Source organism: Gymnoscopelus microlampas (genome assembly GCF_963454915.1).
Source record: "Gymnoscopelus microlampas genome assembly, chromosome: 22".
NCBI lineage: Eukaryota > Metazoa > Chordata > Actinopteri > Myctophiformes > Myctophidae > Gymnoscopelus > Gymnoscopelus microlampas.
In genome coordinates this window covers 17614479-17641272 of record NC_139959.1, presented here as the reverse complement: position 1 = coordinate 17641272, position 26794 = coordinate 17614479, and the positions used below count along the sequence as shown (strand labels likewise).

The 26794-nt window shown below is 41.6% G+C and overlaps 1 protein-coding gene across 3 annotated transcripts in view; it reads left to right on the top strand.

Moving 5' to 3' along the window:
• The window catches only part of pld1b (phospholipase D1b), a 67003-nt gene that overhangs the window by 4065 nt on the left and 36144 nt on the right, over window positions 1-26794 (top strand). For 2 of the 3 annotated variants that reach the window (XM_084048065.1, XM_084048063.1), the window contains exons 2-3: window positions 25314-25484; window positions 26601-26764. In XM_084048065.1, coding sequence (XP_083904191.1) covers window positions 25346-25484; window positions 26601-26764 — 303 coding nt within the window. In that variant the 5' untranslated portion in view covers window positions 25314-25345. Of the gene's footprint in view, window positions 1-14388; window positions 14571-25313; window positions 25485-26600; window positions 26765-26794 lie in introns of those variants that run through there. The other variant, XM_084048064.1, reaches the window with a different exon arrangement.

The window sequence follows — 26794 nt, the reverse complement described above, 5'->3', positions numbered from 1 at the left end:
CTGGTCACTGATCATTAGTTTGACCCCCACTTACCCTGTGGCTATCCACAAACATTTAAGGCACCTTTATTATTACATCTTCTGTACATTAGAGTAATAATGATAGTAAAAATATATACAACAACAGTACTTCTTCTAGCAGCAGTGAAGGTAAAGAAAAGGAACAGTTTGTTTTTAGGTACATAAAGGGATAGTTCACCCCCAAAATGACTTTTTTTCCTATCGATTACACACCCCATCGAAACTGGAATTCATGTATATTATTATATATATAATTTGTCGCATTCCTAAGCCAATAATTTGATGACCCGGCGGAGGCTCCGGTAGGAGACACAAAGTGTCAACTTTGAGTCTCCTACCGGAAAATTATTGGCTTAGGGAAAAAAAATCACCATGAATTCAAGACTTCATGGGGTGTGTTATTGATAGAAAATAAGTTTTTTTTTTTGGGTGAATATCCCTTTAAGGTGATTGAATATGCCGAATATGCCGTGTGCATGTTCTTACTCCTAGGTTAAAAAACATTCTGGCTGCCAGAATCTGTACTCTACAGTATAAAGTAAATTTATTTTTGTTTGACAATGATTATCCTCTTTCTTTTTCTCCATGAGATCAAGACCCAGTAAAGCTCTGATTTACCTTAACCCAGCCCTCAGTCAAGAACTAAGTACTACTACTAAGTAGCCACTTAGACCCTGTTCTTGGTTGACCGAATTCCTAAGGGCTCTGTACTAGGCCGAAAATAGCCGATCCACAAACTTATAGATTGGCTATTTTCCCCTAATGTGAGCCCCAGAATAGACATGCTAGGGTAATACGCTAGTTTGGTCATTGGAGAAAAATGTAATGCAGAAACCCATTTCTGTGTTGAAAGACAAGAAGTTTCATTCCACAATGAGAGAACCAACATTTAAAGTTTCAACGCAATAACTGACGTCTGCTCCGACAGGATGACTGACTAAATCAGCCCGGGCTGTGGAACATATACATTTCAGAGCCAATTCCTTGTCTTATTCCTCAGGTACTTACCGTACCGGATAGATATGCTATGTATATAAATGTGTAAATGTGTAGATAAATTATTGTTTTTATTTATCTCTCTCTTTCTCTCTCTCTTCCCCTTGCCCCCCCCTCTTCTTCTTCCCTTTCTCTTTTATGGTGATAACAAAAAAATGGAGCTAGCACACAAATGATGTGACAATAAAGTTGTTGTTTGACACAATTATTCTTTCACAGCCAAATATTAAATGGTAACACACTGATCTTTGTAAACAATAAAAAAAAAAAAAAACATTACTGTGATAAAAGTCGGATCAGAATATAGAGCTAAACCAAAAAAACAAAATGACAGCAATGTTTTATTTTCAGTGGTACATTGCATGATCTCCTTGACATATGGCTGTAACTTCTGGTTAGGTTAAAATATATAATTAGGGCAGCCAGAGCCTTATACTGTACAGTATACAGTTAGCACTGGTCTGTAGTTAATTTCATTTCTGTTGAAATGCTGGTTGGGTGGTTTGTTGGGTTGGTTAGTGGTAGTTTTGTTTTTCATTTCGCATCTGGCTCTGTTTCTGCTGTTTTTAGTCTTATTTTGGAAGTATTTTTTACTGAGTGTTCATCACTTTGGTTCAACGTTGTTGTTTTATTTCAGTTCCACTTCACTGTTATCTCTTTATTGATTGATGCAGACACTGAGAAATCTGAGAGGGAGACAGAGACTAGAGATATACCCCCATGCCATTTCTTTCCTTCCCGATACTGATTCCGATACCCTTAACTTGCGTATCGGTCAATACCGAGTACCGAAACAATATCCAAGTGCACTTCTAAGTATCGGCAGCTTTTCTGATACTGGGATCTGTATCGGAACAACTCTTAACAGAGACAATAAATAAGCTGAGAGAGAGACAGTGTAGGAAAGACAGACACTTAGCCTATGGATTCTGAGAGGGAGACGGTGTATGGAGAGAAACAGTATGGTGGAGTGTGGTGACGGAGTGGTTAGCACTGTTTCCTCACAACATGAATATCCTGGGTTTGAACCCCATCACCAAAAGACATGCATGCTTGCAGGTATCCATTGCCCTTTGACCAAAGTACTGGCATTACAACTGGGAGTTGGTCCATGCACTCTACACTGTGGCTGCTCTGCACTGTGGCAGCATGGCTGCTCTGCACTGCTGTGGCTGCTCTGCACTATGGCTGCTCTGCACTGTGGCTGCATGTGGCTGCTCTGCAGTGTTGCTGCTCTGCAGTGTGGCAGCATGGCTGCTCTGCACTGCTGTGGCTGCAGTGTGGCTGCTCTGCAGTGTTGCTGCTCTGCAGTGTGGCAGTGTGGCTGCTCTGCACTGTGGCTGCTCTGGACTGTGGCTGCTCTGGACTGTGGCTGCTCTGGACTGTGGCTGCTCTGGACTGTGGCTGCTCTGCACTGTGACAGCGTGGCTGCTCTGCACTGTGGCAGTGTGGCTGCTCTGCACTGTGGCAGCATGGCTGCTCATTCCCAAGTAGTCAGGATGCAAAAGTAATAAGATGCAAAGGACATTGTCCCCCAAGATGATGATACAGTACAAAATACATCAAAACCGAGATGGAGACTCTTTTCTCTACATGTAAAGTGTCTTGAGACAACTTGTTGTGATTTGACACTTTAATAAAATTGAATTGAATTGAATTGAGACAGTATGAAAGACAGACAGTAGGGAAGCTGAGTGTGAGACAGTAGGAGAGACAGAAATCTGAAAGCGAGAGACGGTGGATCAGAATCAGAACCAATTTATTGTCACATGACATCACATGTTTACAGGTGTAAAGGGTGAAATTTGTTTTTGTGCAAGCTCCAGAAAAAGAAAAGAAAGGAAAGTGTGGGGGAGACGGGCAGTAGGGAAGCTAAGAGGGAGACAGTGTAGGACAGGCAGACAGTAGGAAAGCTGGGAGTCGGTGTAGGGAAGTTATAGAAGGAAAGGCTGCGGTGAAAACTGATCCTAGTGCCTTGCCATGTTCAGCTTTTTTTTTTTTTTTTTCGTAATAACTTTTTATTTGCTTTTTCATTTTTACATAGAAAATTGAAACATGAATGTAAGCAAGTAAACAAAAATAAATAAAAAGACAAAAAATACAGACAAAAACACAAAAAACAAAAAAAACAAAGTAATAACAAAATAAGGAAGGGCAAGCGGCATATTACAGTGGCAATATTATAACACACACAGTTAAATATTCATACATACAGATAAACAAACACAAAAGAGCACATCAGTAATTAAATTGTAAAAGTACAGCTGGGGCTTTCCAATCTATTGAGTCACTTCCTTTACAAATCAGGGCAGAAATATCCCTGGGCAAATAGTCTATCAGTGGCCGCCATAAGTCTATGAAGTTATCTTCCTTCTCTTTTAATTTGGCACTTAGTCTTTCCATAGGGAGTACTCTGTATACTTCTCTATACCACTGAGTTACTGACGGAGGCTTTTCGTGAATCCAATTGAATAAGATGCATTTTCGGGCCACACAGAGGAGCTTATCAAGAAGCTTAGCTCTTCTAGGATCTAGAACCCCGAATTTAGATGGCAGCCCTAATAAAAATTGCCCAGGATCTTTACAGATCTTAGACTGAAAAATTGCACTTAATTCTTTTGCTACACACGACCAAAATTTAGAAATCTTAGAGCACTCCCAAAAACAGTGTATATAAGTACCAACCTCAGTTTTGCATTTGATACATAAAGGGGACCTTCCAGGGTCAATTTTGTTTAGGATTTGAGGTGTCCTATGCTGTCTATGTAGAATTCTATACTGCATCTCTTTGAATCGGTTACTGATAAAGGTAGTCTGAGAAGATTTAATGCAGTCATCCCAACAATTCTCGTCATACTCAGTTTGTAAGTCCTTCTCCCATCTTCCCACCACAATATCTATATTTTGTGTGTTGAAGCTCTGAAAATTATCATAGAAGTAAGAAATCAAACCTTTCTTCCTAGTAAAATGCATAATAGAGTCCTCTAAAGGCCCAAGAAGAGGCTTGTCTCGAGGAAACTTGGTGTCATTATTGATAAAGTGTCGAACCTGTAAATAAGCAAAGAAGTCATTCCGAGGTACCCCGAATGAGTTCTTAACCATATCGAATGACATAAGAACACCACTGGTATCAAACAGGTCTCCTATAACTCTAATACCTCTATTATACCAAGACTGGAAAACGGCACTCCTAACTCCAGGGGCAAACTGTCTATTGCCTATGAGTGGTGTCAAGTATGAGGACATGTTCTTCCTTCCCATAAAGGTTATAATGTTTTTCCAAATCTTTATCGAATTCGAGAGTATTGGACTATCAGAAGATTTAAAGTGTATTTTTTGTATATTTGTGAGTTCTGCTAGTAGCACATAGGGAGAACATTCCCATGTCTCAAGGGGTTCTGGTCCGCCAATAAGATATTCATGTACCCACTCATGTATAGTACGACAGTGGCAGGCCCAGTTGTAAAATAACATATTTGGGAATGCCAATCCCCCCCTGTCCTTAGGCAGTTGCAATATCCTCATACTTAGTCTAGATCTTTTACCATGCCATATAAATTTAGAAAAGTCCCTTTCTATTTCTCGAATTACTTTCTTAGTGATGTATAGAGGTAGCATTTGCATAGGGTAAAGAAGCCGGGGTAACACATTCATCTTAATTAGGTTTATTCTACCCATCCAGGAAACCGGGAGGTCAAACCATCTTGTGAGATCACTCCTAACATTCTGCAACACATTAGAGAAGTTTAACCGTAGTATTTCCTTCACATTTGGAGTAATAGAGATGCCTAAATAGGTAAAGCCAGACACAGACCATGAAAATGGAAAATTGGGCAAGCATGGTGAGTCCACACTGCCCCCTAGTGGCATAGCAACAGATTTGTCAAAATTGACCCTGTATCCAGAAAATGATCCAAAAGTCTGTATGACTGACATTATTGCTGGAATTGACTCTGAAGGGTTGGTTACAAATAATAATACATCATCAGCATACAAAACTATCTTGTGCATAACTGCACCTAATTGGATTCCTGAAATATTAACATGGCTTCTAATAGCCTCGGCTAAGGGCTCGATGGCTAAATCGAAAATTAAAGGAGAAATCGGATCCCCCTGTCTGACCGACCTTCCTAGACTAAACTCTGGGGAAAGCATGCCGTTGACCAGCACATTCGCCCTTGGTGAATGATAAATCAATTTTAACATATTAATGAAACCCCCGCCAAGGCCAAACTTTTCCAGAGCACTAAATAAATAAGGAAATTGAATCAAATCAAAAGCCTTCTGTGCATCACAGGAGATGACGAGACCCTCCATTTGGTGAGTCCTAGTATGCTGAATGATACTAAGCAATTTCCTCATATTCAACTGAGAGACCCTATTTTTAATAAAACCAGTTTGGTCTTCTTTGATTAAGAGAGGTAGAAAGTTCTCCAGTCTTTTTGCTAAAAGCTTAGAAAATATCTTGCTGTCAACATTAATTAAACTAATAGGGCGATATGAACCACATTCATCCGGAGGCTTCCCTTTCTTGAGAATAACAGAAATATTTGCAGCATACAGTGTGGGGGGAAACTGTCCCATTTCTATAGAGTGGAGATACATTTTAGTTAAGGGGCCTATCAGTATTTTATGGAACTTTTTATAGAATTCTGGGCCATATCCATCTGGCCCCGGAGCCTTTCCACTCTGCAGCTGTGATATCGCCTCCGAAACCTCTCCTGACGTAATAGACCTCCCAAGAACGTTCTGGTCTGTGTCGGATAGGGATGGGAGATGTAGCTCGCCTAAAAAGTTATGCATAATATCCTCACTGTAAGACGTGTCAGCAGTGTAAAGCTTCTTATAAAAGTTCCCCATTATTTCAGTAAGGGCTATAGTCTCATGATGGGACTTCCCCGCGTCATCTTTGAGTGATGCAATTGAATTATAGTTCTGTCTGCCTGCCGCTAAACGTGCAAGCAGCCGACCAGGTTTGTCCCCCATTTCGAACAGCCTATGTCTCGCATAGAAAATACTGGCCTCCGCTTTTTGTGTTAGTAGCTGGTTGAGGGCCGACCGAGTGGCTTCTGTTCTAGTAAGCAAAGTCTTAGAAGGATTATCCTTCAATTTTTTTTCCAGTTCCAATAATTCCTTTTCCAAATCAATCTGATTTTTCATGGCCTCTTTTTTCCTTGCTGAACAGTACGATATGGCAGCCCCCCGGACATAGGCCTTAAGACATTCCCATAAAATTGAGGGGTTGGTGTCATCATTATCATTGGTTGCTAAAAATTGTTCAATTTGTTTTTCTATGTAGTCTACAAAACCAGGGCTGTTCAAAATGGAAGGGTTCAACCGCCAGCGGCGTGAAGGAGGCTGACAAAATGGGGGTGTAACCAACAAAGAGACATCAGCATGATCTGACAGTAGCCTAGTACCTATAGTACATTTTTCTACCCTGTCAAGCAGCTGCCTGGATGTATAAATGTAATCAATTCTGCTAAAACTTTTATGGGGATTGGAAAAGAATGTGAAGTCCCTCTCTGTAGGATGTAGGACTCTCCATGTGTCAAATAGATCTAAATCAGAGCATACTTCTCTCATAGCTTTTGACATTTTTGAAAGTTTGGCCCTGGACGGTGGATTGTGGTCTGCCTCAGGATCGGCCATGGAATTCCAGTCCCCAGCCAATAATGTATATGAAGAAGAGAGAGAGGAAACATCAGCCAGCAGGGCAGAGTAGAATTCACTTTCATATGTATTTGGAGCATAAATGCAGCCAATCATAATGTGTTCTCCATATAAGACACCAGATATGAGAACATAGCGACCATTTTTGTCTTTAATGCAAGTATCTAAAGTAAATGGGGTATTCTTATTTATAAGTATGGCCACTCCTCTTTTGCTTGATGAAAAAGAGGAATAGTATACCTGGCCAACCCACTCTCTTTTAAGATTTTCATGCTCCTTATCATTCAGATGAGTTTCCTGCAACAGGGCTATGTTAGCTCTCTCCCTCTTCAACCAGGTCAAAAGTTTTTTACGCTTTATCACATGATTTGCCCCTTTCACATTAAGTGAAATATACTTAGTTGTACTCATGTTCTATAATTAGTAATAGATAGAACAAGAACGTGCTCATTGAGTGTAGTATTATCCCCATAAAATAGAACAGCAAAACCGAATTTGTGCGTCTCTGCCACAATATGTTAATAATGCCCTTAGCCACATTTAGAATCAAAGAAAAAACATGAAAAACACAAAAAGTTGCAAGACAACCAGACTGTCTGAACTTGCAGAACAACAAAAACAGCGACACAAAACAAAAGCCTACATCTCGCAAAAAATAAGATGCAGAATCCAAAGGAGCCCCATGAAACTGAGAGCCAGAACCCATACTGGTGAGCAGACTATCAGCTACTCTACTCCTGCTGAACTAATCTAACTCCCCCACTCCCAAACCCCCCCCCCCCCCTTAAGTAAGCCATCAGTGTACAGTAGTCCTAAAAAGTAAAAACAAAAAACAAGGCCACAAGCACAACATTTCCTATTCTTCTGATATTATCAGGTACAGACACAGACAGTAATAATAACTGCTGCAATAAAAAGAAAGTCTTTCATAGTCCGTGTCTAAAAAAAAATACAACAAAAAATAATGTCTGCTTGTGTCTTAAAATACACTGCCACTGAGGCTAAAACGAACCATCTAAACCAACCTGTTACATAGGCGTCTCCGTCGGCTCGCCAAACGCGAGCAGCGGTGCTTTAGTCTTCCTCAACCGGCCCTGGGCCCTCCTCTTCATGTGGTAGATCAATTGATTCAAACACCTCCTTGGCCTCTTCGGCATCGTCAAGAGCATAGTCTTTGTTGTTATATTTGAAGCACAAGGTGGCAGGGAACCGCATATTGAATCTAATTTTCTTTGCAATCAGATGCTCGCACACGGCGTTGAATTTCCTCCGCTGAATCAGTATGTTTTGTGGTAGGTCTTGACGAATGTCGATCTTGGATCCTTCGTAGTCGAGCCCTCGCTTCGCGTTGTAAGCCGCCAGGATCCTCATCTTGTCGGTTGAGTTGTGGAGCTTCAAAACCACCACACGTGGGAAATTCGACTTTTTACGGCCGAGTCCTCGATGACATCTGTCGAGGCGAATCCTATCCTTCTTAGCCTGGATGTTGAGTATTTTCGGCAGCCATGTTTCAAAGAAAGACACAGCATCTTTACCTTCAACACCTTCTTTGACATTGTAGATCCTCAAATTATCTCTACGGGACCTTGCGTCTTGTGAATCCATTCGGGTAGTAAGGACAGACACGTTGAATTCAGCATCAGACAGCCTGGTTTCTAAATCCGCGATGATATCTTCCGCCGAAGAAATGCGGGATTCAGCCTCCTCCAGTCGTTTGGCGTCCTGCTCATATTTAGCCCCGAAAGCATCGAGCTTATTAGAGAGCACCTCCAGCTTTTCTTTCATCATCTCTGCGACTCTTTGGGTGATTTCGGTGGCCAGTAACGCCATATCTTTAGGCCAGTTAGCGTTAGCCTCTTCTAGCATAGCATCCCTGCTAGTAGTGGTGGTCGCCATGCTAGCCCCACTAGCCGAGTTAGCAGCGCTAGCCAAACTTTTTTGTCGAGTGGATCGTTGTGACTTTGAAAGCTTATCAGCCGCGTCTGCCGTCCCCGTCTTGAGCGGCATACTCAGAGACTATTTAACAGACAGCATGGTTGTTTTGGTTCAGATAGTAGTTAGTAAATTAAAACATTTAAGGGGGGTTCGTCTCGGGAGCTCGTGACTTCAACCCTCTCAGTGTGACGTCATCACCGGAACTCCATGTTCAGCTTTTTAAACTTCAGTAAACGTACATTTTCGTACTATTAATACATTGAAACGCTCTGGTCCCTTACACTGTTTTTTTTTAGTATTTGAAGGGGGACTTTGAGGGGCTACTAAACTATAATTTTCTTGAGCAGCTGCAGGCAGCACTTTATCCTTGCTAGTAATTTTCTCTTGCTTCACCATGTTGAACAAATGTGGAGAACACAGCTGTATATACGTCTAATATGGGCAGAGGTCTTTCAAAAGGCTATATTTAAACTATATATTTAAGGGTCATTACATTGATCATTTATACGCCCCGGAAAACGATACTGATACAGTTTGTAATAACTAGTTTTCATTTTGGGCCTGAGAAATCCTGCTTTCCTTTTAAGAATCACAATAAGCAGAGGAGGCTCGCACTCACACGATGACAAATCAAAAAATGAGGCTCTTTAGGATGCACTTTTTTATTTATTTACATGTTGCAAAAGTGAAGAGTGTGGACTTTTCGGTCTTTAGACGTTCATCAGCACCTGAGGATAGAAACGTCCAGTTTAAATAAAATGTTTTGTTTTTTTATTTGTCAGTGTGCAAGCCTCTTTGAGTTTTTTGTGGACTTCAAATACTGGCTTCTCGCACCTGGCTTTAGCTTTGGTAAGTAAGCCTTGAGTTTAGAGCGCAAACATTTCGGTCCTATCAGACCAATGGTCAACAAGTTATGTTAGACACTGCTGTAACATTGCTGTAGTGTATATGGTTGAAATTTAGGTGTGACAATTGTCATGGCAGACCCCTGAACAGCCTGTGGCCCCCGGGGGCCGTAACGTGGCCCCTGGGGGCCACATCATGTAGCCCATGGTGTGACTATTGTCATGACAGACCCCTGAACAGTGTTTGTGTCTAGTTTGGTGCAGATTGTAGCAACAGTGTGCCTGTGGTCCCTGGTGTGACTATTGTCATGGCAGACCCCTGAAGAGTGTTTGTGCCAAGTTTGGTGCAGATTGGAGCCTGTGGCACCCAGGAGCCCCTGATGTGGTCCCTGGGGCCCCTGGTGTGACTATTGTCATGGCAGACTCTGAGTGTTTGTTCCAAGTTCGGTGCAGATTGCAGACTGTTGTGCCTATTTTCTTTTCTCTTTTTAAATCTCTTCCCAATATGGTTTCCCAACAATTAGGTTATAATGGCAATAATTCATATTCCATATTTCTATAATTGTGTGTCACTAATTGTTTTCCCAGAATACATTTATTTCCTTGTTTTTTTAGTCATGTATTGGTGCTGGATCATTTACATTATTTGTCTCCATCTCTATATTGATGTGCACATGTATTTGGCCACTCCCTCTGGGTAATTTACCACACACGTTGACAAACTATTTCCAAATACACCATCTTGTTTTGTTTATTATTTATCCTTAGATAAGTCGAAATGTTTGCCTTCATAAATCTTTTTGCATTGGGGCTGGAGTGGGACTATTTCATTTTTGATTGAGTATACGTGCCCAGAACTGTGGGCCATGAGCTATTGCTTGTCATACAGTATTAACTAGGTTGATGTATTTACTACACAGAATGCTCCGCTTCCCCAAGGCCAGTCAACCAATCAAACAGTAAGACATTAATGGGTGCCGCTAGAAATGTCAGGAGGTATTAGCCAAGTGGTTCACACCTCACAGGGCTGGACAACATATCGATATTATATTGACAGAGGTGGACGAAGTACTCGACCCCAGTACTTGAGTAAGAGTACAGATACTCCTGGTCAAATTTACTCCACTACAAGTAAAAGTAGCTCACTCAAAATGTTACTCAAGTAAGAGTAAAAAAGTCATTGCTTTTAAATGTACATAAGTATTCAAAAGTACATGCTTTTAAAAATACTTAAAGTACAAGTAAAAGTGGAAGTGCAAACAGATGCCAGAAACACGGCTAGTGTGAGAGCAAAAGTGTGGCCAATTGCATATTAGGGAAGGGAAAAAAAACAGCCAACCTAAAAGTACTCAGTACTACAGCCTTCTTAGAAATGTATTTGAGTAAGAGTAAATCTGTACTTAAGTACAGTACTCAAGTACATTTACTCTGTTACTGTCCACCACTATATTATTGATTATTGTTGTCCAGTGGATCAAGATTTCAAGGAGTGTACAAATGACCCATACACTCTGAGAGTTACAGATCGGTAAGGGTCCATTTGGAACCACCTCAAGGAACCCTGAGAGTCCTTGGACCCCACTTTGAGAACCACTGATCTAGTCTTATATCATCTAGCTAGTATATCATATCATGTTGTGGTTTGGCATAAGTTGTCTTTTCCTAGCCTTATTTCATACTTGTTTTTTTTTAATTGCTCAAATAGACAATCTACTAGTACTAGCTCACAACTACAAGCCTTGTGAGCGTGTTGATCGGCTATATCGAAATCTTTTAACATTTTCAAAAAATAATTATATTATCCTCACAATATGATATGATCATCACAATACCGATATCAAAGTATTTGGTCAAAACTATTGTGATATTAGATTTTGTTCACACCGCCCAGCCCTAGCTTACAGTCTGTGAGACAAATGATGTTGATGGCCCTGAAAATGTGGCTCACATGGGGTTGTCTCACACGTTATATAATTATTAGGCTTTAGTCATTATGTCTGTGTTACAATGAGCTACAGTAGACAGTGAGTGCTCTCTTCAGAGGTTTTTCCATTGACCTTGACTTCTTGTATTACCACACCTCAGAGCTTTGAAGGGAAATGGAGTAGGGAGAGAAGTGGATGTACACTGTCACTGAGACCACTCTGCAAAGACATGCTGAGAAGACCTTTATAGTCCTTGATGGACCTTGATTAGCCCCAAGGCCATCGCTGTTAATTCTGCCAATTAAGAGGAATGTAGACCTTGATTGAATTGTGAACACAGTGATTACACTGTGTGTACACAGAAGCAATGTGTGTGTGTGTGTGTGTGTGTGTGTGTGTGTGTGTGTGTGTGTGTGTGTGTGTGTGTGTGTGTGTGTGTGTGTGTGTGTGTGTGTGTGTGTGTGTGTGTGTGTGTGTCTGCGTCTGCGTCTGCGTCTGCGTGTGTGTGTGTGTGTGTCTGCGTGTGTAAGAGAAAGAAGGGGAAATACACACAGAGAGACCGAGAGAGAGATAACGTTCGAGCCGTGAGTGTATATTCATTGCAGAAATAGGTTTTGGGGTTTTCTAACCTCAGCCAAGTAACTTAATTTGCAATTAATTTGCTCAAAACAACGATAATGGTAAATGTTGCATACGACTCAGCTGGTTCATTGATATCTGCACGGGACCTTATAGTTGTCAGGTTGTAATTCAGAATCAGAATAAACTTTATTGTCACATCACAGGTTTACATGTGTGAAACAGTGGGTGAAATTTTAGTTTTTGTGCAAGTTCCATCGTTTTTGTTATTTCCATAAGAAAGAAAGGGAAGAAGAAGAGGGGGGGGGCAAGGGGAAGAGAGATCAATCAATAAGAAACAAACAAACAAAGTATCTACATATTTACACATAGTACCTGAGGTAAGACATACAAGGTAAGGTGTGGTAAGTACCTGGGTAATTTTGTCCCCCTCAACTGCAACTTCAGAATCCCCTGGGGTGTGTGTGTGTGTGTGTGTGTGTGTGTGTGTGTGTGTGTGTGTGTGTGTGTGTGTGTGTGTGTGTGTGTGTGTGTGTGTGTGTGTGTGTGTGTGTGTGTGTGTGTGTGTGTGTGTGTGTGTGTGTGTGTGTGTGTGTGTGTGTGTGTGTGTGTGTGTGTGTGTGTGTGTGTGTGTACACACACAATACACATGTTGTCTTACCTCTGGTATGTAGGTGGGAATTGGAATGTGGGCTCCTCTTTGGAATGTCAACAATGACTCACATGACCTTTGTGTGTGCATTGGGCAGGGAGAGAGCGAACTTGATCGACTGCATGGCGATGATGTGTCAATACTCTCAGTCTGTCTTCATACAATACATTATCTTCATCATGTGTATGATATCTGCTGCTTTCACATACGCTATCTGTATATATATCTTTAATTGTCCTATTTAACCTGTTTTCTATATCTTCCCTTTGCTCTTACTGTATCCTCGATCCTCTATCCTCACGGAATACAAAAAAGTTAAAAACTTACTTTTTAATTCCCCCAAAGACCCCCATAACTCCGAGAGTGTACAAATGGAACCAAATGGACCCGTAAGGGTACAGACCTGTAAGGGTCCATTTGGACCCCCCTTAACACATTGACTGCCAAGATCGAATTAATTCGATATTAGCATCCCATCACTTGCGTGCCTAGATCGATTTTTTTTTTTTTTTTTACTTTTTTTTTTTTTTTTTTGACCCAAAGACCAAGGAGATATGAATTTTCGAAGATCTTTACTCTCATCCACTTCCTTGTTAACTTAAAACTTTAAAATTTTGTATCTCGGCTCTTGAGTACTTTTTTTTTCCCATTGAAAAATCTCTGGCATGAATAACAGAGATTTTGAAAATAATTCTGGCAGTCAATGTGTTAAGGAATCCTGAGGGTCCCTGAGAATCACTGCTGTATGCTAACAGCCAAAGGCCAACATGGTCTTAAAGTGATACCACAATATGTAAAGAGCGAAACATATCAGTCAGTATTTCAGATTAGGGCTGCAATTATCTGTTATTATCCTAGCGATTATTGTATAGATAACGTTTTTGATTAATTGAATAATCAAGTGTGTTTTATGGGTAATTTCTTACTTATGTCAATGAATAAACATATTTACATTTTTGACTAAATTGATTAGTGTGATTAACCATTATTGTATTATTAAAATCTATTATAAAAATAATTGATTTTAATTAAATCGATTAGTTTGATTAACTGTTGCACCCCTATTTTAGATATCTCGCTATTATGTGTTCTCTTACTTAATTCCATAACTCAACTATGTTATACAGTACGTACATCTATTATTTACTGGAAACGTAAATAATTACTGGAAAAAATACTTCACAGTGATGCATACAAAATACAAATGATAACGTCAGATGAAAATAAATAATCACTGATTGACTCAACAATAGAAGACACAAATGTGATTATATTCTGGACGGGAAAGTTCTTCAGAAAGTTCTGTGTGTGACGAGACAGATAGGTGCTGGGAGAATCTATTTTCCCTGTGTTTCGCCCAGGTGGATAGGGTTTTGAGGTTAGATTTAGGCAAAATTTCTGTGAGGTTAGGGTTAGGCATAGTGTTTGTGAGGTTAGGGGTTTAGGCATAGTTTTAGTGAAGTTAAATGTTAGGGTTTAGACGCAATCAAGGGGAAACACCAAAGAAAGAGGGAGTCCCAACAGGTGCCACTCGCAGGAAGACTCTGTCCTAAAAGTCACCCCCCTGCCCCCCTCATTGGCTGTCGGCATGTTCATTGAAAGCCCCCTGGACCAATGATATCTCCCTCCTCCTCTGCTGTCTGCTCGAGTCCCCTCCTCCCTGGCTGTGGATTGCACACGCACACTCTCTCACACACTCACAACATACTCTCTAACATAGAAGACACAACGCATTCCTTACGGCAGAAGGAGAGCCAGGGAGAACAAGTGAGGGAGGGGTGCACTGGGAATCAGAGAACGGGGGGAGTGAGAGAGAGTGTGCGGAGGAGGCGAGCAGCTCTGAGTGTCATTGTAAGTGACAGTGTGTTAGTTGTTCTGTGTTGTGAGAGGAGAAGAAGAGACCGCCAAGACAGGATGGGGCTCCCTCACCCCCTGTGGGTTCAGGTCAGTGGAAGCTGTGGTCAGCAAGTGTTACAGTGTGTGTGTATTTTTCACGTGAGGAATCTGTGAGTATGCATATGCATGTGCACATGGCTGCGTGCAAGGTTTTCTTTCTGTGTGTGTGTGTGTGTGTGTGTGTGTGTGTGTGTGTGTGTAGTGGGTATTGTGTGTGGTTGATGGATTGTGTTGTGACTGAGAGATTGTTTTGTGTGTGTGTGTGTGTGTGTGTGTGTGTGTGTGTGTGTGTGTGTGTGTGTGTGTGTGTGTGTGTGCGTGTGCGTGTGCGCGCGCGTGTTTGTGTGTGTGAGCGTGCAAGGTGCTCCTGCTGCTGTTTGTATTTTCCAGTGTTTTTTGCTATAGTTTCCACTATGTGTGGATTACCACCAGGCAAGAGAGTAGACTACAGTTACATAAGTGGCCTGGTTCAACTGATGGAGTTAGGTTACTCATGACTCCACATGACTTGAAGACGGAAGAGAAACGGTGATGGAGACTGTTCTTTACCAAACAGAGAGAGACAAACATCCTCTGTGTGTGTGTGTCTGTGTGCACCTTGCCACCTGGCTGGTGAGGTGGTCCGTGGGGTGTGTGTGTGTGTTGGGGGGAGGGGGGTAATTGTACCCAATTAGGGTGAGTGCCTAGTCGCTGGCACACAGGCTCCCCTCACTTAGCGACACCACCTCCAGGGAGACGACAGGGCACACTGCAGGGGGCTGTCCGAGGGCATTTTTGGGGGATGTGGTGCGGGGGGCTGCTGGGGTCATGGGCCATGGAGAGTGTGTGTGTGTGTGTGTGTATGTGCGTGTGCGAGTGAGGGCCAAATGTCCCCACAAGTATACAGAGTATACAAAGTAACACTTTGCAGCGCAGCATGTTGTGAGCTTGTTGATCTGCTATTTCGACAATTTCTTTGGCAGTTTTCAATGCTGAAATGTCAATTTCAACGGCGAAAGTCCTAAAATGTTGATGTCCTCACAACTATAATAATACTGTGTGTGCGGAGTGTTAGAAAGGACATGAGGAATGACGATCACTTTATCGGCCAAGTGAGTGTGTACTTACGAGGATTTATTTGACCTGGTGGGTTGCTATTAGATTAGAGAAATATAGGCATGAGAACATTTCTTCGCATTAATGTTATTATTGAAGGCCAGTTTTCTGCCCTTGCTTTCTTTCTCCCTCCCTCTTTATCTCAATCTATCTCTCTTTGTGAAACTAAGTCGTGTGTCTCCATCTACGTACGCTATCTACTATCACTCTGCAGTGTCTTCATGTGTTTCTGTCTCTCCCTCTTTCTAATAGCGGGTGTACTTCAGCTTGTGTCTAGTTTTCTTTAGGTTGAAAATCTTTTATTTCTGGTGACAGGCACTGTCATACTACGAACTATAAATGAGTTCTAACCACTTGAACCTCAGCATCCCTATTCTGGGGGAACATTGGCCAAAATTAGCAGATCTACAAGCTTGTAGATCAACTATTTTTGGTGAAGAGATTTGGTGTAGATGGAAAAAAAAGCAGTCCAAGAACAGTTGTAACTCAAGTTCCGTTTCACTAAGACTAGAGGGTTTAAGGGGTAATAAACAACATCATGCCTGACTGAATTAGGAGATATTGTAGCTTAAACGGATGGTTCACCCAAAACATTACTTATTTTCTATCGATTAGTCACCTCATGGAGACTTGAATTCATGGATTTTTTTCTTTTTTTTGTCACATTCCTAAGCCAATAATTTGATGACCGGCAGCAGTTCCGGGAGGAGACACAAAGAGTCTCTTTTGTGTCTCCTACCGGAACCGCTGGTCATCAAATTAGGCATTAGGAATGTGATAAAAACAAAAAAATATCCATGAATTCAAGTCTCCATGAGGTGATTAATTAATAATAATTTTATTATAGAGGAACACAAGTTAGCAGTAAGCACCAATGTATTCCCTCCCAGCATGCTTTGCTCCCCCACATCCAGCTGTGCGTTTTATCCTTTACAGCTGCTGACTGTTCAGAGCTTACCTCTCTCTCTCTCTTCCTCTTCTTTCTTTCTTTTGTTTTTTGAGGGATTTTCTTTCTTTCTTTCTGTGGGTGTATGTATGTATCTATCGCCTCCCTCCCTGCTGCACCGGTTCCACCAGCACCATTGTTAAAAGGCTGCCAGTGTGTGGGTGAATATCTCACAGAGGAACACTCCTTCTACACCTGGAACACACACACACACACACACACACACACACACACACACACACACACACACACACACACACACACACACACACACACACACACACACTGGCAGAGTCACGTTACTCGATAACCCAGACACCCACACAGTCAGCCACGTATACACTCATCATGCCAAGTACACACACACACACACACACACACACACACACACACACACACACACACACACACACACACACACACACACACACACACACACACACACACACACACACACACACAGTTAAGGTTCATCCATGTAGGGCTGCTACAGACGCATACAGTACATGTATGCACTTATACAGTACATACCGGTACTTGTCTTGCACATGCATGCAAACATACAGTACATGCACATAGTATACACATGGGGAACATCTGCTTTAAAAAAACTAACCATTGAGAGACAAGGAGACCTCTGACCTTTTAACATTGACTGTTTTTAAGTTTGCATAACGTCGCTGTTGGGTGAAAACCTTAACCTTGTATGTCCACCAAACCATTACTTAAAAAAAAAAAAAAAAACTATATGTCTTTTTACCTTTCAATCTGGGACAGCATCTGTGTCATTTTTTCAGACCACTGTTTTAAAATTGGTCTAAAAATTGTGGAAATAGCTGATCTACAAGCTTACAACCTTGTGAGCTTGTAGATCTGCTATTTTTACTACTTAGTGCGACACTCTTGTATGATGAAGTAGGCCATTCATTTACGAAAAAACGTTGAAATATGGAGATATATGGTTTCTGCCCTATACAGCAACGATAAGCTAAGTAGCTAACTCCCCCATAACTGTTGTGTGTGTGTGTGTGTGTGTGTGTGAGAGAGAGAGATCATGTGTGTGTGTGTGTGTGTGTGTGTGTGTGTGTGTGTGTGTGTGTGTGTGTGTGTGTGTGTGTGTGTGTGTGTGTGTGTGTGTGTGTGTGTGTGTGTGTGTGTGTGTGTGTGTGTGTGTGTGTGTGTGTGTGTGTGTGTGTGTGTGTTGTTCTGTTTTCCCGAGCATGTTTGCACAATTGCTGCAGTACAGGTCAGTGAGGCGGCAGCTATTGGCATCGAGTAGGATTGTGATTTCCATACAAAGAGAGAGACATCGTAAAGACAGAGTAGGGAGAGAGAGCGAAAGAAAGAAAGAAAGGGAGAGAGGCAGAGTGAGAGAGATTGTAATGGTAGGAGGGAGGTAGAGAGAGAGAGAGAGACAGATAGATAATAGAAACAGAGTGGATAAAGGGAGAGAGAGATCTTGGCAACAGAGAGGGCTGTATATGGGAGCTTTTGCAGAGTTATGAGGTCCTGGTATTGTCTTGCCTGGAGGCAAACAAAGTAATTTATTCTTGAAACCTGTCTACTTTCTTTGACCTGTTTGCTGTTTGGAGAATCACCACGGCCCATGTAGGCCTTTAGTCTAAGCAGCATTTTATTTGTCAAGTGTAAGGTAGTGAACCTCGACAGTAAACGCTTAACTGATGGAGAATGGGTGAGAGCTACATGGACAGGTAGTACAGGACTCTCATATCAGGAAGCATACAATCAATCAGACACCTGATCTGTATATTGTATATTAGACAGCGAGCGGCCTACTGGCAGTGAGTCCAGCAGTTTACGAGATTAGCTCCAGAAACACAGACTGACCCTCTTATAGTAGACTCCTGGAGAGCCACTCTGTAAAGATATCAATGCACACCCTACACTGCACAACAAACTTCTGCAGTTTGTAATTAGACACCTGTAGCTACTAAATGAATGAATAAGAACCATGGAAGACATTTCTAATGTACCGGAACGTTACTTTTGGCAATGATATAGAGACTATGCCAGTTTAGCCATGGTATAAGTGGGATAATGTGAGCAAGTCAGTTATGAGAAAATAACTGCACTTCACGGTGACAGCTCTTCGCTTTATGACGGGCTGTACAGCAGCATCCCCCCTACCATGCATGTGAGATTTAGTTACTTTTGGTCCCAAAAAGTTGGATGCAGGCACATGGCTTGCAACTATTCAAATGCAGATATGTTATGAAGTTAAGAAGAAGTTAAGACTTAAGAGGGTTAGCAGAGCTAGAATAACAGTGAAGTGGAGCAGGCAGAGAGAGTGAGAACTGAGCCGTCGGCCGTTAAGCTGGCTGGCAAGAAGACTCTGAGCGAGACAGACGGGCAAGGCAGGCAGGCGGGGATTGAGGCAGACAGGCTAGGCAGGCTGGAAACTGGCAAGACAATGAGTGAGGCAGCTAGACAAGGTAGGCTGGCAACTGGCAAGACAATGAGTGAGGCAGCTAGACAAGGCAGGCTGGCAAAGCGATGAGCTAGGCAGACGGGCCGAGACAAAAAAAGAACCTGGGAATTAACCTGAGGCATACAGTGTCAACACATGAACTGACGGAGAGCTTGAACTTGGGCGTAACATTAGTACCACGTTGGCCAACTGAACGAGCTGGCAAAGACTGGAGACGGTAAAGTGCAGGAGCTTGATGCAGACATTGGTGCACAATTTCACTGGCAGCAGGAGGGAAACGTACCACCTTGCCCACTGCCAGACAGTCAGACACAGCCAGAATGAGAAAACAAAACGGGGAACCAACAAGAAACATCTCTTTTAAAGTCATATCTCTCTGCCCTACCGTGGATGACTGTAAGAATACATAGCTGTTGATGGGAGACATTGGGTTCAAACTTGTGGCCTTTCGGTTATGTGATATTCATTATTTGTGGAAGGAGTTGTAAATAGAAAGAGCTGAAGGATGTGATTGTTGTTGGGTAGAGGAAGTGGTAGCAGACTTTGATTTCACTTCCTGTGGAGCTGAGCTCATTTGGGCTCAATCCCCTATCAGTCAGTGTCAACAGTCCCCAAAATCCATGTTACAGAGTTGTCAGTGCCTGTTGTAGAGTCGTGTTACGTGTAGTTTTAGTACCGCTAGTTTGAGCAACTTGGCCACGCCCCCAGTCATTCGCGTCACTTCCCAGATTCAAGTAACTCCCACAACCTTAACCTACCATTGTTCAATGGCGTGCCACGTTAATCATTAAACTCCCAGTCTGTAGACCTTGGGTTCGAATTGATTTTCCACGATCCAACCATACCTTTTGCGGACAATTTATTTTCTCTGATAAAATGCTACTTTTACTGAGGTTATGGTTAGGAATAAGGTTAGCTTTAGGCATAATTTTACTGAGGTTAGGAATAAGGTTAGCTTTAGGCATAATTTTACTGAGGTTAGGAATAAGGTTAGCTTTAGGCATAATTTTACTGAGGTTAAGAATAGGGATGTTCGATATTATCGGCCTCCCGATATTATCGGCCGATATTAGCATAAAAATCGATATCGGAAAATATCGGTATCGTTTTTTGAAAAAAATAAAAATAAAAAATCTTTTTTTTTTTTTTTTTTTAATAATTTACAGGAGTTCTTACTGTATGGTGTGTGTGATATGAAATTTGAGCTTACCCTAATCACAGTAATCCCCGCATATATCAGTATCGGTTGATATCGGTATCGGTAATTAAGAGTTTGACAATATCGGTATATTGGTTATCGGTAAAAAAGCCAATATCGGACAACCCTAGTTAAGAATAAGGTTAGCTTTAGGCATAATTTTGCTGAGGTTAGGAATAAGGTTAACTTTAGGCATAATTTTACTGGGTTTAAGGTTAGGAATAAGGTTAGCTTTAGGCACAATTTTACTGAGGTTAGGAATAAGGTTAACTTTAGGCATACTTTTACTGGGGTTAAGGTTAGGAATAAGGTTAGCTTTAGGCATACTTTTACTGGGGTTAAGGTTAGGAATAAGGTTAGCTTTAGGCATAATTTTACTGGGGTTAAGGTTAGGAATAAGGTTAGCTTTAGGCATAATTTTACTAAGGTTAAGATTAGGAATACGGTTAGGTTGAGGCATAGTCGCAAAAACGCTATGAAGAAGTTCAACAAGGCAGAACTGTCAATCACAGCGTCTTGCTCAAACTAGCGGTACTAATACCACTCGCCAACCATTCGGCTTCATGATGTGTGACCTGTATTGAAAGACAAAAGACAACCTAATCCCACTGTCTTTTTATGAATGAAAGAGAGGGTTTTAAGTTTGCTGTTTGTGTTTTGCTGTTTGTGTTTTGTTGTTTATGTCCTGTGTTTGGTTTTGTTGATGTTTGTTTGTGTATATTATATATAATATACACATATAAATATATATTTTTGTTGTTTTGTATCTTGGGTTAAGCTGTTTTTATTGACATTCTCTCTAAATCAAAAAATAAAAACTATAAATCATGAAAAGAAAAAGTACAATAGAAACACATAAAGAAGAAAGAAGAATGAAAGGATGATGCACAGTATTTCGCAACCAGTCAAAAATCCTGTTCTTTGTAAGAACGCTGTCCGGTCATTGAAATACCCCAACATTATGAGACTGCAGGGCCAGGAAGTGTTGCTGTGTGGAACAGGATTTGACCATGACACAATCAGTGTTGCCAAGTCTGCCTGCTTATTATGAGAGACTTTGGGCTTGTTTTCCTGTAAAGTGTCAAGATTGGAAGTTGCAGGTAGCGTTTTTCTTTTCTTTTTTGGCGAGGGGAGAGGGGGGGTGGGTGTTTCACGTGTAGTAACATTGTAGTTGCTTATTTAGGCTTGCTTCAGCTATTTTCAAAGAATCTTTTGAAATCTGGAATGTTCTTGAAACATTTTACATCATAAATCTTGTAAGGGGGTCACTGACTCACTGGCACAAAATATTTTCAGAGGGGGTCTGTGGCAAAATAAATATTAATTTGGGGGTCCTTGAGACGAAAATATACCAACCTACCAGGTGGGCCACTGCAGGGGATATATATAATTTTAATTTTTAATTGAATTTCTTTCTCTAAATATTTTTGCATTTTCAGAATATCTTTATAAAGCGTGGGATAGAAGGAGAAGGGTGACTTATAATAGATGAATTTATTTATTAATATGTATGTATTCTATGTGCAGGTATATATAAATGTATGTACTGTATGTGGCTGGCTTGTTTCAAATCAGGCTGTACTATGAGTTGCTGGTTGGGTGTACACTGGAATGTTTGTAATTTTGTTTTGTGTTTTAAAATTGATGTGTCTGATAATCCCATGTGGGATGGGTCAAGAAATTGTCCGGACACGGAAATAAAACATTCATTCATTCATTCATTCATATATAAGTTTGACTGACCTGCCCTAGTCGCTTATTTTGGGCTTGTTTTCATAGACCTGGTGTCGCTTGTTTCTCTCGCAATATCTGGCAACACTGGACACATTTTGTAGGTTTGTCTGTAGACAGAGATAAGAGCACTTGATGTACAGACGTTATTCATGTTGTCCAGGGTAAGGGGTGGGGTTTAAGAGAGGGTGGAGATTCTCCCTCTCTCTCTCTCGCTCTCACTCACTCTCTCACTTTATCTCCCTTCGTCAGAAGGAAACTTTCTGGATGGTGCAGCCAGACGTGCTTGATATTTGACATCACACACAGTAGCCCTTAGCTAAGCCTGTCGCCATGGTGACCGGCCTTTTTACAAACAATAAGAGTCAAGGAGGGGGCAAGTTACTTTCGTTTTTTAGAGGACGGGGTACACACACACACACACACACACACACACACACACACACACACACACACACACACACACACACACACACACAAATAAACATTTTGTTACCACTGTGCTCTGACTCCTCTAGTGCGATATCCTCTTAGACCAATATCATTTACAAAAAGTGACGGGTCACACTCAGAATGACAGGAGTGAGTTAACTTTTTTATTTCTTCTCCATGTCTTTACAATGAAGGACAAACGTTTCGGCTATCCAGCCTTCGCCAGTGGTACACGCACGCACGCACGCACGCACGCACGCACGCACGCACGCACGCACGCACGCACGCACGCACGCACGCACGCACGCACGCACGCACGCACGCACGCACACACACACACACACACACACACACACACACACACACACACACACACACACACACACACACACACACACACACACACACACACACACACACACACACACACACACACACACACACACACACCGGCCGCTCAACGCCCAGGTATGCTTACTAGTTTTATTTTATGAGTATTCTCTCTCTCTCTCTCTGTCTCTCTGTCTCTCTGTCTCTCTTTCACTTTGCATTCTTACACATTGACTCCCACAGTCAGGTTTCACTCTGGGTCAGCTGATGGCAGGATTTGGCTCACATTCCATAGCTTTTAAAGTGTATCATCCACATATGAGCATTATGAACGGCACATGCACGCACACACATGCACACACACACACGCACACGCACACACGCACACACGCACACACACAGTGCACATACAGTCACTCACTAATTGATACACTACAGCTTGTTGCTTGGAATTTTACTGAATTGAGCAATGACACTAAACAGCAACACACACACACACACACACACACACACACACACACACACACACACACACACACACACACACACACACACACACACACACACACACACACGCTGAAAGTGAGGAATGTAGATGAAAATGCCTGAGTTTCCTGTATCCCAGCATGCTCTCTGCCCTGTCAGCTAATCCTGCTGTTTAGATTGGATTAGTGTGATGTGATGTGAGGGTTGGAGAGAGAGAAAGAGAGAGAGAGATGGTTGGAAGGCAGCACAGAGATAGAGAGAGAGAGAGATTAAGAAGAGTGACAGAGAAAGTGAGCAGAGCAGTGATGGGGCTGTTTCATTCATGCTGAAACCTTGTCCACATTTGGAGTCATACGTCACAAATACGTCATAAATGACTGTGACTGATGTCATAGATGTCACAGGTTTTCTATGTGGATCCTGAGATAATTTCCTAGTTCATTTCAGTCCAGGCTAGAGATGGGTATCGTTTTGATTCTGATTCTGCTTATCGATTCCCCATTTTGGTTCCAGAATGGTAAAACAATAATCACACCCTGTGTGAAGAGAGTGGTGCCTTTGATGAGCCCCGTATTGATGTTGTCATCAATGTTTGTTTATTGGACAGACATACATACTGTACATACGGACACACGGACAAAGTCAGATATAGGAGTGGTTGGCACCACTCAAAAACTAGGGAACCAGGAGACCTGGTACTGCCAGACCCCCTAGTGGTTGAAATCTGAATGGCCGGGCTTCGCATGACGTGTGTCCCTTCTATGCCCATGTATGGACAAAAGGGGGACAGACTTTTTTTGGCTGGGGCCGGAGGACAAAGTGACCATGCCCATGTATGGAGAAAACAGATACAAAGCCTCATGTAAGCCCGGCCCCTTGGGTCTGGCAACAAATATATGTTTATATAACAAAAATATGTATTTATTTTAAGCAAAAACAGTCGTCCCTGTAAACTAGTTTTGTATCAATAATTGTAAAATGTAAGAGGAGTTGTAACTTACTGCATGACAACAGCATGGAAAGCAGTAGTGAGTTAAAGCTTGTTTATTCATAGAAAAAATAGAGAATTTGATTCCTTGATTTGTATGAATTTGGATTCTGTTCGGTTTGGATTAGCTCTCTTTCAACTTCCTGAAGATACTTTACTTCCCTGAGTTATTTCTTTAAGGCAGCCATCATGCTGTTTTCAGCATTGTAATGCATGGCTGCCTCCTTTTTCGTAGGAAAGGAAACCCATGAGCATAATGCATGGTCACCAAAAAATCTAAACAAGATTTTATTATTTGAATATTATATGAAACAAAATGGCCGTTACATACTCACTATCCTTTTATTGATGCGGTTTGGCCTTATAGATCAAAATGTTCTCCGTTTTGGCAGTTTTCTGAGTATTCCTATTTTTTTTCCTAATTTTAAACTAGTCATGTAGTCAGCCAGGAAAAACATTGTATAAATGTCAGTGAAATTAGTGACTGTGCACATCACTAGTCTGTACTGAGCTCACCAGAGCGGGCAGCAAGTAAACACATTGGACAGTGCAGTTCTACTGTAGCAATGGTAAATGTGGATACAGCATTTCATGACATAATTACATTTTAGAATCAGAATTCTTTGCACGTATAAGGTGATGTTGGTGCATTACACTGAAACTAAGTATTTACACAGCAGGTTCTCAATGCAAACACAAGGATAAATATACAGAAATATCTATATACAGAAACTATAAGCACTGTACAACCTGTTAAGTGTTTGTTCAAAAGGTTCATACTGTGTGTGTGTGTGTGTGTGTGTGTGTGTGTGTGTGTGTGTGTGTGTGTGTGTGTGTGTGTGTGTGCGTGCGTGCGTGTGCACACAGGCATTTTGTGGGCTTCCACAGGCAAACATAAAAACTGTGTTTTCTCCAGCATGCTGCTTCATTTGACGAAAGTATGAATTACTGCACACTAGACCTTCAATCATTACAATAAACACACTCTGAAAAATGGCTGCCGTGTTAAGTGGCCGCATGGGCCACAAACGCTTTTGAGATTTTCCAAGCGGGCCCTGATCCAGAAAAGGTTGAGAACCACTGAATTATTATAGTCTGACCTCGCTGTTCCCTGTGACCTCCTTGTGTCTCTCCAGGAGAGCCCAGGGCTCCAGGCTGAGTTGTAGCCATGCTGCGATCTCCGGAGCCATCCTCCAGCACCCTGCACCTAGTTGCAACGGACATCACCGAGATCATGGACAAACTGGACTCCAGCGAGCTCGACCTGGGAGACGGAGAGTACAACACCTCCACCACCAACCTACCAGGTGGGCCACTGCAGGGGTGCTGTGTGTGTGTGTGTGTGTGTGTGTGTGTGTGTGTGTGTGTGTGTGTGTGTGTGTGTGTGTGTGAGAGAGACACTAGTAGTCGAGACAATAGACTGTGTTAAAAAGTGGGTGTGTGTCAGTGCAAAGTTAATGAGGATCTTGCCTTGTCCTCACAAGAGGAAATATTAATTTTGCAAAAGATTTTAGGAACAGTTAGTAAATTATTACTAACTGTAAGTGAAAATTTAGCAATATTTTTATGAAATAAAAATGTAATCAACATTTAAATTATATATAAAAAAATGCACTATTTCTTTTTAGTGAAAGGTAGTTAGTAAATGTTCAAGTTAGGATTGTGTTTAATCTACGTAGACTCCGTTGAAGGCATTGTGAGCTTGATCAGCTATTTTTGCAGCATGACTCAAATTTATCAATCAAGCTTTAGGATCAGGCATTTAGGTGTTAGGGTGAGGGTTATGGTTACTTTTATAGGAATTTTGAGGTTAGGATTAGGTTATGGTTAGGTTGGGCCTGCACGTTAAAGGACAACTTTGTTTTTTTACAACCATGGTTTATATTTTAGCTTGTAATTAAAGTGAATAAAAGATGAGTGTTATTTTTTTTTTTCATTTACTGCTTTCTATAGTTTTAGCAATTTTCACGATATTTTTTACAGTGGGCGGGGGCATTCTGTCCGGTGGCTAAATATGCCTTATTGTGTAAAAAAAGACATATCTACCCACCGGACAGAATGCCCCCGCCCACTGTAAAAAAAGATCGCGAAAATTGCTAAAACTATAGAAAGCAGTACATTTAAACATTTTAACACTCATCTTTTATTTACTTTAATTACAATCTAAAACATAAACCTTGGTTGTAAAAAAACAAAGTTGTCCTTTAAGTAAAGGGTTAAGGATAAAATAAAAATAGGTTTTGACGTCCTCACAAGTATAGAAACACCACTGTCTGACTGTATGTTTGTCGCTGTCTGTGAGAGTGAGAGAGCACTGGTGGTTGACATAGTAGTGGTGTATCACCAAACTTGTGTTACACAAGAAGTAATCATAAAGTGTGTGTGTGTGTGTGTGTGTGTGTGTGTGTGTGTGTGTGTTCCAGAGGAGCGTCTGCCATTCACAGCAGTGTATCACACCGTGGGCTTCAAAGAGTCCGAGGCCAAGGTGTTCCTGTCGTCTCCCATCACTGCCAGGATCCTGGAGGTGGAGAGGTTTACGGCCGCCCAGGACCGTTTCAACGTCACCACACAGAGGAGTGTCAACAAGGTACACACACACACACACACACACACACAC